This window comes from Theropithecus gelada, chromosome 4 (genome assembly GCF_003255815.1).
Source record: "Theropithecus gelada isolate Dixy chromosome 4, Tgel_1.0, whole genome shotgun sequence".
NCBI lineage: Eukaryota > Metazoa > Chordata > Mammalia > Primates > Cercopithecidae > Theropithecus > Theropithecus gelada.
Window position 1 is genome coordinate 120,640,241 of NC_037671.1, and position 15,506 is coordinate 120,655,746.

At 35.6% G+C, this 15,506-nt stretch overlaps 1 protein-coding gene across 1 annotated transcript in view; it reads left to right on the forward strand.

Moving 5' to 3' along the window:
- Window positions 1-15,506, forward strand: part of SHPRH (SNF2 histone linker PHD RING helicase) — an 84,051-nt gene that overhangs the window by 59,440 nt on the left and 9,105 nt on the right. The window contains exons 26-27 of the mRNA XM_025383841.1: window positions 14,225-14,317; window positions 14,937-15,023. Coding sequence (XP_025239626.1) covers window positions 14,225-14,317; window positions 14,937-15,023 — 180 coding nt within the window. The remainder of the gene's footprint in view (window positions 1-14,224; window positions 14,318-14,936; window positions 15,024-15,506) is intronic.

The following is a 15,506-nucleotide window of genomic DNA, read 5'->3' on the forward strand; positions in this document are numbered from 1 at the left end:
GTTAGAATAAGCGTTCATCCATTCATTCCACATATATATATTGGACATATACTAGCACACAGGCGGTGTGCTAGGCCTCATAGACGCAGCATACACATAAATAAAACAGATATGGTTACTACTCTTGTGGAGATTAGTGAAGGAGTCTGAATTGGGGCAAGAAGCACAGATGTTAACAAATAATTAATGTGTTATAATTGTGATAAGCACTACAAAAGAACAAAGCTGGAGGCATCACGCTACCTGATTTCAAACTATACTACAAGGCTACAGTAACCAAAACAGAATGGTACTGGTACCAAAACAGACATATAGGCCAATGGAGCAGATGATTTGGCTGATGGCAGCCAATGATTTGGGTAATGGCAGTAGAAATGGAGAGACGTGGGTATATTCTAGACATGTTTAAGGTAAAGATAGTAAGAGAATGTTGGCAGCATTAGTGAAGGAGATTTCATAGATCACCCCTGGTTTCTGATGTGAATAAGCAGGTGGGTAGTGGTATGGCTAATGATACAAGGCATTTGGAAGAAGATACATTTAGACATACCATATTTAAGGTGCCTAAGACATCCAAGTAGAACTGTCCAGAAAAGTGTTGATAAGTGGAGCTGGAGATACAAAATTCAGAGTCACTAACAGAAAAGTTTGCTTCAGATCACGTCCTATGAAGTCCTTAACTTTAAAAGATTGAATCAAGTTGAGAGGGCTGGAAAATGAGAAGGAGCAACCAGGGACAGGCAATCCAGTGGGGTATGCTGGCAACAAAGGCCACAGGGAAGCTCTGCTTCGGTAAGGAGGCAGTAGTTCTGAAGGTGGATCAACTACAGTATGGACTAGTTTGTCTAATGAGGTCACTGATGACTTTAGAAGGAGCTCTTTTAATACAAATGTAGAGGCAGAAAGCAGATTGGGAGAGATTGAGGGATGAGCAGGAAGTCAATAAGTACAAAAAATGCCCAACTGTTTTGTAAATTTAACTGTGAGATAGAAGCAGAATTGTAACCAGAAGATATGAGTACAGAAAGACATCACTTTTTTTTGGTTGTTTTGTTTAAGACAAAAGATTCTTGAGCATGTTTAATCTCCAGTGGGAAAAAAAGGATAGACTGAAGATATAGGAGAAAGGATAATTTGTAATATAAGTTTCTTGAAAAGAAGGAGAATGTTGATGTATAGAAAGTAGAGGTTTCATTGAAGTCAAATATCTATTGAGCCCAAAAGATATAAACATAGGTGTTCTTATCTGAGAATGGGAAATTATAGTCATTGCAGAGAGGACAGGTCTGCCAGATGTGACTGTAGAAGTAGGTGACTCAAGTGAGAAGGAGAAAAAAAGATGCCAGAAGATTAAACAGTGAGATCTGAATTTTGGATGAGTTGTCCAGACAGACAGTATGTAATATCTAGAGTTGAGGTATAGAGTAAATTAGGCGCCAAAGTTCTTAGTGAATGTAGGGTAGGGTTCAGTAAATTATAGCAAAGAGTAGAGTTGGGATAACTGGGCTTCAGGAGGCTCAAAAAATGGAAGTTGTTATACAAATGAGAACTAATGCTCTGAAACCTGCATTTGCGTACCAGCAGTCAAATGCAACACTCAAATCCTTCTTTCAAAAGGGCTGCTGAGAGACCAGTATGTTTAGAGGATAGCCAGGTTCTAATTAGAGCAGGGAAGTGAAAAGCAGTATTTCTACAAGAGGTAGAAAATATGAAACAGTTTGTTTCATGAAATACAAGTTCCAGGGGGCGCCAGCGAAAGGTCCAGCAGTGAAAGAAGAAAAGTGAGAGGGTGAACAAGCAGGAAGGAAGTGCAGGACAGTATAGGAGGAACAGAATAGGCAAGGATACGTGATGAGAGCATCATGACCTAAGGATCTTCTAGTCCTGTTCCCTATCGGTGAATCCCCTGAACACATTTTACAGTCAGCCCTGTGTGTCTGTGGATATAGCCAACCATAGATCAAAAATATTTAGAAAAGGAAAAATTTCATGAAGTTCTAAAGAGGAGAACTTGAATTTGCAGAATACTGAGTTTACGTTGAATCCACGCAAATGAAATGATGTGTAGGGATTACATAAGGTAATCTGGAGATGATTTAAAGTATACAGGAGGATGTGTGTATGTTAAATGTAAGTACAGCATCATTTTATACAAGGGCCTTGAGCATCCTGGGATTTTGATATCCACAGGGGTTTTGGAAGCAGTCAGTCCCTCACAGATACTGAGGGAGGACTGAATTTTTAAAGCAAATGCCTAAGAGTTACTGAATGAAGAGGTAGGTGACTTACGGTGCAGCCCTGAGGCATTTGACAGTTACTCTTTATCCTGCCTGCAACACTGAGAGCTACACTCCTTCCCAGTCCCTCTCTCTGCCTTTCTTCCCACTCCTATAGTTTCTCTTTTCCTTCCCATAAAGATAGTCTTTCTTAGCCCTTCCTTTTTTCTCTTCATTCTCTTCCTCTGGCCACAGCATCTCAAGGGCCACAGATGGCCTTTGTGGCTAAGAAGAGGTGGCTCACCCTTAGGTAAAAGCATGCATCCCAGTACAAGGAACTGGCGTAAGAAAGAACTGCTGTGTCGGGTTTTGTGCAGAGAGGTTAAGGAAGTGATTGCTCTAGCTACCAGTAAACAGCACAACCTCTACGAAACTGAGTCATTGAGCCCATCAAATCCAAACACCTGTTCATTTTATGGCAACTTTCCTAGACACCCAGGATAGAGATTGGCACAGTTACATGTGCCGTGCTGTTGGAGCAGGGATATCAGTGTATAAATACTGTTTATTGTGCTCTCACTTCTCGCTGTCTTTCATGGGTATTGATGAACACGTGAATTAACTGAAGCATCTTTTAAAAAAATTAAGATTATAGAATTTACTAAAGATAATTTCCCTTTGATAAAAAGATGCACATGTAATTACATTTTCTTTTCTTGAACGTAAGACTGAATATTGTATCATTGTGCGGGCAAGTTTTATCCCTCCTCGGTGTCCTCACATTGCTTCATGCCATGTTTAGGTTGGCTCTTCGCTGCTTTTTCTGTTACCATTTGTGTCTGCCACATTTGCCTTGTGCTTCCTGTCTCTTCTTCTGACTTCTGTCACATTTCTGCCCTGCTGTCTGTCATGTCCTCCTTGAAACATCTGCTTATTGTATTCTGAGACTTCACCCCTCTCTTGTGACTCTTTGAAACTTCCACATAAAAGGTCATATTGCCTATTTTGGATTTGTATGTAAATAAAGATGGCTATGTGTAAATAATTAAGGCATTATTTTCAAATTTTAGAACTACTAGTTCCAATTATTTCTAAACTATTTATATTATTGTTGATTATCAAATCCCTGATCTTTAACAAACAATACTGATAAGTAATTTTTTATTTAATTGAAATATTTATATTTTCTGAAATATGAAATTTATTTCTGAAATGGTTATTTCACTGTATTTATGTCAAGATTCTCAGACATAGCAAACCATATATCATGCATAATGCTTAATCATATAGCTGTTTTGTGGATAAAAGATATTTGGAAAACATAAAACTACTATTTATTAGTAGTAGACATTTTTAAGTAGTATTTCTTGGAAATAAGAGATTTTCCAATGTAAGGAATGCTGTTGATTGACCATAGATACAAAATGAATACTAGGATCACAAATGTCCTGTTTGGTGGATACACTTAAGTTGAAGACCATTTCTTCCCTAGCAACAGTGTGACAGTATTCCTAAATGACCTTTGGAACCTACTGGGCATCTCACAAAGTAAACAAAATTCCCCTTGCAAGTTCTGACAACTGCCAGGCATTTTGGATGGTGAAGTGGGCCTCCTGGCAGAACATATGGCCCATGTGTTTTGTTCCCTGTGTCTTATGTTTGGCTAGGTTTCATACAAAGCGTTTTGCCAGTGGAAACCCTGACCCTATAATGAACAAGAGTCTTAGATAATAAGAAATTTCTGTCCGGGAGAAAATAGACATAACCACTACGTAGATACAGTGACAGCAATACAGCACCCTCTCCACCCACCACATACTACACAATTGCTTCTCTTGTCAAACTTTTAAGTATCTGACCATCAATTGGCCTGCTTTTTAAAATAAGTATTTTTGTTCATTCTCTGCCTCCATAAACTTTGACTCATTAGACCTGGGATGTGGTCCAGAAATCTGCATTTTTAGCAAGCAAATATCTTAATAATAGAGATACCTTATATGGCCTGTTTGTAGGAAAAAAACTCTGTATCTCTACATTCCAACTCACAGAGAAGCCTAGCCATAGTATTGTAGAATTCTACATGTGGAATCCTGTTCTGTTCTTTTTTAATTTGAATTTTTGTTCAATTAATTTAAAGATCATTTGTGACATCTGTCTCACACTTTTAAAATATAATTAAAATAAACATCTGAGTGGAAAAAAAATGAATTATGAAATTCTGACTGAGTTTAAAATAGGAATAAAATAATTTGGTAAATATAATCCAGAAGTGATTATATTTAAATATATTTATCTAAATATTCTTATATAAGACAGGATTTGTATAACATGAACATTAACTGGTAAATTTGGAATGCAGTTGTATATTTTTTGTTAAAATATGTTATGACTAAATATAATTGCAAAAAAGAATACCATTTCTCTTTCTGTTCACTGGCCAAGTTAATACTTGTAATTCTGAACTGTTAGCCTCATGTTAAAGTTATCCATAGCTTGCAATAAATTGAACACACAGTAGAGACTTCTAAGATATGAACTAAAAGTTATCTTTATGAAATTATCTTTATGAAAATATCATTTGTAGAGTATAAACTCCATTAAAAGGTAGAGGACTTTTCATGAGGTAGGGATGTTGTTTTATTCACTATTTTATATGAGGCATTTGGAACAATACCTGGCATATAATAGACACTCAGTATTTGAATGCATGGATGGATGACAATTGAATAGTCTGTATACCTAGTAACCCTAAGAGCCTTTGTATCCAAATAAAATTCTTAACTTTTTTTCCATTGCTAACTTACATCTTTGAAATAATTATGCAAAATGTTTAAAAGAACAGGATAATATTTTTGTGGCGTAGTACACTTGTAAGATTTTCCACAGCCTAGACATAATTTCCATTGAGCTTTATTCAAATATGTGAATGCTTGAAGAACCCAGTACTTGCCCTACGCATGTGCTTAAAAAGTATTTCCCCTTTGTAGCACCAATCATACAAGCTTCATAACTGCACTCAGTTGTATCTGTGGCCACCAGTATGGGTTTTTAGCATGGTCAACAGGTGCAGACAGAAATAAAACAATGTTAACTGATCTTACTCAGCTGAACCTACTATGGACAACACACACACATTGAAGGAGTTAGCTCTATTTCAAAAAGAAAAGTCTAGAGTAAAAGTAACAGAAGTCAGAAAATACCAAAATAGGAAATAACTTTTGACTAACAATCCTCTCAATATAAAACATTTTTGGAAGTTTTTCCTATATATTTGTGTGTATTTCATATGTATGAATACATATATTAATTAATATATATAAAATCTCTAAAGATACAACCTGCTTGTTGATATAAAGTAGTCTCTAAACAAGAATGTTCTCTCTTTTGTTTGATTAAAAAAATAAGACTGGGCCGGACGCAGTGGCTCCAGCCTGTAATGCCAGCACTTTGGGAGGCCAAGACGGGCGGATCACGAGGTCAAGAGATCGAGACCATCCTGGCTAACACGGTGAAACCCCGTCTCTATTAAAAAAATACAAAAAACTAGCCGGGTGTGGTGGCGGGCGCCTGTAGTCCCAGCTACTCGGGAGGCTGAGGCAGGAGAATGGCGTGAACCTGGGAGGCAGAGCTTGCCGTGAGCTGAGATCCAGCCACTGCACTCCAGCCTGGGCTACACAGCGAGACTCCGTCTCAAAAAATAAATAAATAAATAAAATAAGACTGAGTGTATTCATCATCTTCATTGCATTGACTTTTCTCTGATGTTCTTGAGGAGTCAGCAGCGACTTTAGCTCTTAATTTTACAAATGGAGCTAAGCATGACCATGGGAATCCACAGGTCCTGCACAGAAAAAGAGGTGGCAGAAAGATGTGGGCAGATGAGGTAAATAGAAAAAATAGAAAATGGCAAAGGAAAAGGAAGAACTAGATTGGTGACAAAGGGATATACTGAGTAAGAAGCTCTTAATTCAGGGTGATGGATTGCCAAGCCCTGTTTCAGATAGTGCTCCAGTATTCACTTGTCTTATAAAGTCATTGAAACGAAATACAAAGCAACAATACCTTCCTAGTCACTGAGCGTTATTTTTCTTTTATATGTGTAAATCAAGTGCAAGTAGCCCTTTGCTGCTGCAGCAGAGAACTCTCATATGTGTTCTCATTCCTTTCCTTTCTCTCAAGTAAGGAATCTCAGTAGATAGGATATGGACATGAATCGAAATAGAGTAAAGCCAAGCTACAGTGTATCTTTCTACACCAATACTCAGATTTTCACTATTAATGTTGCACCCTCTTTTTTCCCCAATAATAAGTCTTCAGTGCATAAGAAGCAGTTCATCCTTCTGAAATTGCATCAGTAAAATAGTTCATCTCATTCTGGAGGGGAGAGGATTAAAATCTAGATCAGATGCTACTTGGTTACTTTATTAGAAGAATTTTTTCAGTCTACTGAACATACGGCAAAGAAACAAAACTGAATTATCTGTCATTTTAACGCATTTCACAACTTGTAATTCAAAGGTTAGATTCCTCACATTTTACAACAGGAGGCTGCAACTATAGAACACCTTATTCCAATGAGACTTAACTCTGATAAAAACAAGTTAGTGGCACCTGTTAGAGCAGATAGGAAGCCACATGACATTTCTGATCTTGAGTTGTTACTAAGTGACTTCCAGGCCAAACTTCATTGGAAATATTCTTTATTGGCCTTTGGTGCTATTGGGTCTCTACTGTTTTTTCAGTGTGTTGACTTCCTGCCCCAAATTCTGGAGCTTCTAACTTGGCACTTTATTTTCCAGAAAGTGAAAGACTTCACTTTACTTCACTTCTTTATTTTTAAACATTTTAGTTCTCCTGGCTGCTGACTTTGTGTCTTGAGTAGAAAACCAGGAGAGAGAACAGCCATGAGCTGAGTGGGAACACTTTGTATGTCTCCCATCCCAGTTTTCTAGTTGACCTTAGAAAGAATTAGTGCCTTGGAGAGAAGAATGACAGAGATACAGTCAGTGAGGGTACAGGACAGAAGCTGTGTCCTTACTCCAAAACTGGGCCTTGGTCATTAATGTTTCAGAAACATGAAGGAAAACCAAACATTAAGCACAAAGTTAAGATTGGGGGTGTGTGTGTGCTGAAGAGACTTAAGGAGAAAGGATGGGAGTAAGGAAAGGGACAATAATGTCAGAAGAGGACAGAGGTGCTTATAGTTAAGTACAGCTTTATCAACCTAATATATTAAGAGATTATCTAGCAGGTTTGTGGGATTTCTCTTCCCATGTACACTCTTCCCTAATGCATGACATTCCCTAATGCATAACATAGTATGCATCCCTAATGCATAAGCAAAGCTTAACGTTGCATCTGTTTACTGCTGTAGCTAAATAATGAGTTTGCCTGAGGCTACCAGTTTACCTGTCTTGAGAATGTTCATACTGTGTTAACAGCTTATACAGGAATAGATTAGTATTCACATTTCCTTTTGTTGCTTTTTTGCTTTTTTGCAAGCAGCCTTGCCTGTATGTAACCCATTCCCTTTTTCCTGTGTTAATCTTACCTTTTTTTAACAATGTGAATATTTACTTTCTATAGCAGTAACCGCATTGAGTAGTCTTCTCAGAAGCCGGCAGATTTGAACCCAAGTTTATTTACATATTTAAAATAGAAGAAACATGAAAAAGAGCAGTAGAATGTGTGTAGTGCTCATTAAGACAGTATAAAGCATTCATTTCAATTGCCAAACCAGCAGATAAACCATCCTTTTATGTTTTTCTCCATATTCTGTAACATGCGTTAGAGTGTTATGTATTTGGAGACAAGGGAGTGTGTTTTTTTATCCAGTTCCTCATATAGTTCTTTGTTAACTCCAAGTGAAAAACTGTATATATTTGTGGTAGTATACAACATGATGTTTTAATATATGTAGATATTATGGAATGATTGAGTCAAACTAACATATCCATCACATACTTAACCAATTTTTGTGATAAGAACATTTAAAATCTGCCTTCTTAGCAGTTTTCAAGTACAGTTGGCCTCCCATATTTGCAGATTCTGCATCAGCAGATTCAGTTAACCGCAGATAAAAAAATACTCAAGAAAAACCCAGCAACAATAAAAAAATCACAATACAACATATTTAAAAAACACAAATTTTTAAAAGACACTATAATTATTTACATAAGAGTTACATTGTATTAAGTATTATAAGTAATACGGAGATGATTTTAAAGTATACAGAAAGATGTGTGCAGGCTATTATGTAAACACTGCCATTTTATGTAAGGCACTTAGCATCTGCAGATCTTGATATCCAGTGGGAATCCTAGAACTCCCCATGGATACCAAGGGACAGCTGTATACAATACATTATTATGTACTGTAGTCACCATGCTGTACAGTAGATCTTTAGATCTGTTCCTTCGGTCTAACTAAAACTTTGTACCGTTTAACCCACTCCCTTCCCCAACAAACTTCAGCCTCTGGTAACCACCGTTCTGCTCTCTGCTTCTGTGAATTCAATGTTTTTAGATACCACATGTAAGTGAGATCATGCAGTATCTGTCTTTTCTGTGCCTGGTTTGTTTCAGTTAGCATAGTGTCTTTCAGGTACATAGATGTTATCTCACCAGACAGGATTGATTTACTTTCAGGTAAAAACATATTCCATTGTGTATATATACCCTGTTTTAAAATTTATTCATCAGTGGATGGACACTTACACTGATTCCATGTCTTTGCTACTGTGAATAATGCTGAAATTAACTGGAGAATGCAGATATCTCTTCCACATGCTGATTTAATTTCCCCTGCATATATACCCAGAAATAGAATTGCTGATCATGTGATAGTTCTATTTTTAATGTATTGAGAAACCTCTTTACTGTTTTCCAAAATGGTCCTACTAATTTGTATTCCTACCAGTAGTGTACAGGGGTTTCCTTTTTCTCCACCTTCTCACCAATACTTACCTCTTGTCTTTTTTATAATAGTCATTGTAACAGGAATGAGGTGTGTATCTCGGTTTGGTTTTAATTTGTATTTCCCTGATGATTAGTGTTGTTGAGCACCTTTTCCTATACCTGTTACCTATTTGTATGTCTTCTTTTGAGTAATATCTTTTCAGCTCCTTTGCTGAGTTTTTACTCAGGTGGTTTTCTTGCTCTTGAGTTTTTTGAGTTTCTCATATATTTTGGATAATAACTCCTTATCACATGTGTGGTTTGCAGATATTTTCTCCTTTGCTGTAGATTGCCTTTGTTAATTATTTCCTCTGCTGTGCGAAGATTGTTACTTTAATGCAATCCTATTTATCTTTTTGCTTTTCTTGCTTATGTTTTTTGGGTCATATCCAAAAAGGCTTTACCAAGATCATTGTCAAGTAGTTTGTAGTTTTGGATCTTATATTTAAGTCTTTAATCCATTTTGAGTGGATTTTTATATATGGGGTGAGATAAGGGTCCAGTTTTATTCTTCTGCATGTGGATAACTGGTTTTTTCAGCACAGTTTATTGAAGAGACTGTGTTTTCCCCATTGTGTGATCTTCTTATGTTTGTTAAAGATTAGTTGACTGTGTATGTGTGGGTTTATTTCTGGGCTGTCTCTCCTGTTCCATTGGTCTGTATGTCTGTTTTTATTTCAGTAGCATACTGTTTTTATTACTGTAGTTTTGTAATGTGTTTTAGAATCAGGGAGTGTGATATCTCTAGCTTTTTGCTCAAGATTGCTTTTGTTATCCAAGGTCTTTCATGGTTCCATATGAATTATAGAATTGTTTTTTTCTATTTATCTTTGTCTGTTTTATGTTGACAGAGTAGAATATTTGAGACTGGTTAATTTATAAAGAAAAGGAGTTATGGCCAGATACGGTGACTCATGCCTGTAATCTCAGTGCCTTGGGAGGCCAAGGCAGGAGGATCACTCAAGGCCAGGAGTTCAAGACCAGCCTGGGCAACATAATAAGACTCTATCTGTACGGAAAAAAAAAAATTTAAATTAGCCAGGCATAGTGGTGCACACCTGTAGTCCCAGCTACTCGGGAGACTGAGGTGGGAGGATCACTTGAGTGCAGGAGTTCAGGGTTGCAGTGAGCTGTAATTACACCACTGCACTCCAACCAGGGTGACAGGACAAGACCCTGTCTCAAAAAGAAAAAGAAAGAAAAGAAAAGAGAAAGTGTACTCGGGAAGTTGAAGGAGATTGCCCTTCTGGTGAGGGCTTCCTTGTTACATGATAACATGGCTTAAGTCACAGGGGTAGCAGACGGGTACAAAGAGGAGAGCAACAAACAGGAGGAGGAAACTTACATTATAACAGCCTGCCCTCACAGGAGCTAATTCTTCTTGCACAAGAAAGAATTTACTCACTACCAAGAGAATGGCACCAAGTCATTCATGAAGGATCCACCCCCATGACTCAAAACACCTGCCACTAGGCCCGACCTCCCAACACCTCCATGCTGGGTATCAAATTTCAGCATGAATATCGCTGAGGACAAACTCAAATCATAGCACTATTTCCATGAAAAATGTCATTGGAATTTTCATAGGGATTGCATTGAATCTATAGATTGTGTTAATATTTATGTAACAATATTATTTCAGTTCACGAACATATGTCTTTCCATTTATTTGTGTTCTCTTTAATTTTTGTATTAATGTTTCATAGTTTTCAGTGTACAAATCTCTCACCTTGATTACATTTACTCCTAAGTGTTTTTTTTTTTATGGTATTATAAATGGGAATTTTTTCTTGATGTCCTTTTTGGATCATTCATTGTTAGTTATAGAAATGCTACTGATTTTTGAGTTTCTTTTGTATCCTGAAACTTTACTAAATTCATTTATTTTAACAGGTTTTTGGTGGAATCTTTAGGAATTTGTATATATAAGATCATGTCATCTGCAAACAGTTTAACCTCCTCCTTTGAAATTTGAATGCCTTTTATTTCTTTTCCTTGCCTAATTACTCTAGCTAAGACTTCCAATACTATGTTGATTAGCAGTGGCAAGAGTGGGCATTTGTGTTTTGCTGATCTTAGAGGAAAAGCTTTCAGCTTTTCACCACTGAGTATATTGCTAGCTGGTAGGCTTGTCATTTATGGCCTTTATTGTTTTGAGGTACGTTCCTTCTACACCTAAGTTGTTGATAGTTTATTAAAATATGTTGAATTTTATCAGATATTTTTTCTGCAAATACTGAGATGATCATTTTTTTCCTTTATTCTGTGGTGTATCACATTTATTGGTTTGCGTATGTTAAACCATCCTTGCATGCCAGAGATGAATCCCTGTTGATCATGGTGAGTGATCCCTTCTAATGTGTTGTGGGATTTGGCTTCCTAGTATTTTATTGAGGATTTTTGCATGTTTTCATCAGAGATACTGGTCTGTAATTTTCTTATAGTATTCTCGTCTGACTTTGATGTCAGAGTACTTCTGGTCTTGTAAAATGAATTAAGAATATTCTCTCTTAAGTTTTTTAGAAAAGTTCAAGAAAGATTGGTTTTAGTTCTTCTTTAAATGATTGTTCGACTTTACCAGTGAAACCACTAGTTCCTATGCTTTTCTTTGACGGGAGACTTTTTATTACCAACTCAATCTCCTTACTACATACTGGTCTGTTCAGATTTTCTATTTCTTTGTGATTCAGTCTTGGTAGATTGTATGTTTCTGGGAATTTATCCATTTCTTGTAGATTTCCTGATTTGTTGGCATATAGTTGTTCATAAGTCTCTTACGATTTTCTGTATTTCTGTGGTATCAGTTTTAATGTCTCCTTTCATTTATAATTTTTTAAATTTCACTCTTATTTTTTCTGAAGGGTTGTTCATTGTGTTTATGTTTTCAAATAACCAACTAAGAATTTCATTAGTCTTTTCTGTATTTTTTTTTTCCGTTCTCTATTTCATGTATTTCTGCTCTGATTTTTATTATATCCTTCCTTCTGCTGACTTTCGGCTTACTTTGCTCTTCTTTTTCCAGTTCCTTGTGGTGCAACATTAGGTTGTTTATTTGGAACATTTCTCTTTTTTTATGTAGTTGTTTATTTCTATAAGCTTCATTATTAGAACTGCTTTTGTTGAATTCCCATACCTTTTATTATGTTGTATTTCCATTTTCATTTGTCTCAAGGTATTTTTAATTTTTCCTTTTAATTGCTTTATTGATCCATTGAATGAATGTTCAAGAGCATGTTATTTAATTTCTGTTTAATTTCTACATTTTTGTTATTTTTCCAAAATTCCTCCTATTGTGGATTTCTAGTTTCATTCCATTGTCAGAGAAGATACTTGATGTAATTTCAGTCTGAATTTGTTTTCAAGACTTGTTTTGTAGCCTAACATTTTCTGCTAGGAGAGTAGGAAGTAACTAGACTGGGATGAAATGGTTCAGAACTGTAGCATTTGGAAGGGATCATTGAGCGCTATCACTGACCTGGCCAGTCGTTGATAAAAGTGAATGCTCTGTTCTTTTCCTCCATAGAGTTAGCACTACAGTGCTAGGAATGTTGGTTACAAAAAAATTATTCTACTTTTTTTTTTTTGAACTTTTAGTAAGAAACATTAATTGGTGGAAGGATTCATAGTTATCCTGGTATTTCACTTGAAATATTTTTGAAAGTAAGCGCTTGCAGGGAACATGGATGTTTTTGTCTAAATTCTGAAATGATCACCTTTACACTAATTTCCTATTTTCTCTTCGCTCTTATTTGAGATAATTATTAGACTGAAATAGGTTCTTTGTAGTACATTTCTAATCTTGCAAGTATACTTGAAAATCTGCGTATCCAGAGAAAATAAGTGTAGAATCATGATTTTAGCATGAGGATTTTAAAACTTTTTCCATTATTCTATCTTGCTGACTTAAAATTAGTATAGCTTTCTTTCTTGTTTTGTTTGTATTTTTACCTTTGAATGTTTCTTCATGTAAAAGTGTGTTGAGAGGATTGAGGGAGAGGGTTATGCTGCTGTGGAAATATTTTTCTTTCTTTTTGGTTAAATCTGCCCTCCCTTGTGATACAATCTAGGTCATTATAGTGTTCATATTTAATCTCAGAAAGATAGTAAGTTCTTGAGTGTTTACTCCTTACCAGATGTTAGGCTAAATACTTTGTATACATTTGCTCATTTAATCATCACAGCCACCTTTGGAAAGAGATATAATTATCATTCAGCCCTGTTTGACAGATGAGGAAACAAAGGGTTAGAAACTGTAACTAGTGAGTTGCAGAACTATGAGTTCAACTTAAATTTCTCTCATTCAAAATCTCATAACCTTAATTTCTCTGTCATACCATCTCTGAGAGTACTCCAGAAGGAAAACTTTCTCACTGAGGGCTGCAGAAATACTTGCACTATTTTCCTCACTTTCTTATTTCTCTATTTTAAAAATCATTTTTTCACTTTCATCCTCATCTGATAGAAATGGTTATGGAAGATGCAAAAAACAAAAAAACAAAAAAACCCAGTGTCTAGCTTTGTATGAATCTGTCTTATTCTAAGAGGCCATCATTTGTACCTCTGTCATTGTTTTTGGTAATACCCTTGCAAGAAAACGTTCTCTGTTGGTTGGATCCTTCACTGCTTAAGTTGGGAGTTTTGATTCATTGTATTCTTAACATTTCTGATGACATAATATCTGAAGAAAGGAAGAATAAATGAAGAGTGTTTTAAAATATCATTTCTGCTAATCTAATGTAACAAAATTTTGTAACTATAAAACTTGACTACTTTACTAAAAGATCTTATCTTCAGGGTCATAGCACTGAATGACTTTCTGGCATTCTTTTACATTCAAATGTCTGGGTGTAAATTTAGTGACTTCTACATTTCGAAGCTAAAGAAAATTTCCAGCAAACACAAAATGGAAAAGAGTAAACACATATGCACCTGATAATTTGTTTTGATGCATTTGTAGCTTTGATAATAAAAAGTATTTTATATTGCTTTTCCTTTCTATTCTTAACTAGATTTTATTTAGTAGTAATGTGTATTTTTTGTGTGTGTTCAAAGGGCAGCCATTCTACAAAAGTGGAAGCTGTGGTCAGAACTCTGATGAAAATACAGCTTAGAGATCCAGGGGCCAAAGCACTCGTTTTCTCAACGGTATAATCAACATTTTCATCCTCAGTATTAACTCGAACTGATTTTCCCTCGCTAATCAGTTTGCAGCTGAGAACTAATTTTTAATGTTTACTCTTTGATTTTTTTTCCCAAATCCATAAGATAGAATTATTTTTAGAGAAATGTGATGATGCTTCACAAGGCAATTTGTATAGCTACATTTCATGATTTTTTATTTGTTTCGTTTAAGGATTTTCTTAGTTTAATATTTTTAAAATTGGAATTTCTAACCTTGAAAGTCTCATTTCACAAGAATTTGGGTTAAAAAAAGAAAATCTACTGAATAAAGTGTTGAGTAAAACCCCTAGTTTTCATTTTAGAAAACTAAGTAACTATATTCCAGTGTGCACTCCATTATGTATTTTCTACTGTTTGTTTCTCTTAATTCCATTTTCAAAACCAGCATTTGATGCAAAAAAAAAAAAAATACTGTTTCAGATAGAGCTAAATAATATTGATGGTACTACATTTGAGAGTTTTGGTTTTGGTTTTATTTGCTTAACTCCAGTATAAAAGTCATTTTGATTTAATTACTTTTCAGATACCCTTAGATAAATGTTACATATAAATATTGGTTTTCTAATTGTTTTATGTGTTCTAGTGGCAAGATGTATTAGATATTATTTCAAAAGCTCTCACTGACAACAACATGGAATTTGCACAAATCAGTCGGGTTAAGACATTTCAGGTATGTTAAGATTTTACTCCTGGTTTTTGTAGTAGATACAGTTGCAAATTGAAACTGCTGTTAACTAGCTTAGTTACATTTATTGTCTTGTGTCACATAAGCCACATAAACAGCATCTGAGTTCTTGATTAATTATAAAGTGAACATTTAGAAGCAGAGAAACTCTAGGTTTTTCAGTCTATGTAATTATACCTATATATAACAAGACCATTGGCTTTTTAAAGATCTCCCAACTTGAGGTTTTTTGTTTTTTTTTTTTTAAGTACAGGAAAAGATTGCCTATGATACACCTGTTGAATGGACAGGGGCCTCGCATCGCAAGGATTAAGTTCTAAAGTCGCTGTCAGGCAGAACTGCATGTGGTCACAATTATCCTTACATCATGCTCAGCATAGTGACAGACGTATGACCTCAGGCACACACAGAGACCAAATGAAAATTTAACAGATTCATGTCTCTTATCTCACATTCACTCTAGCACAT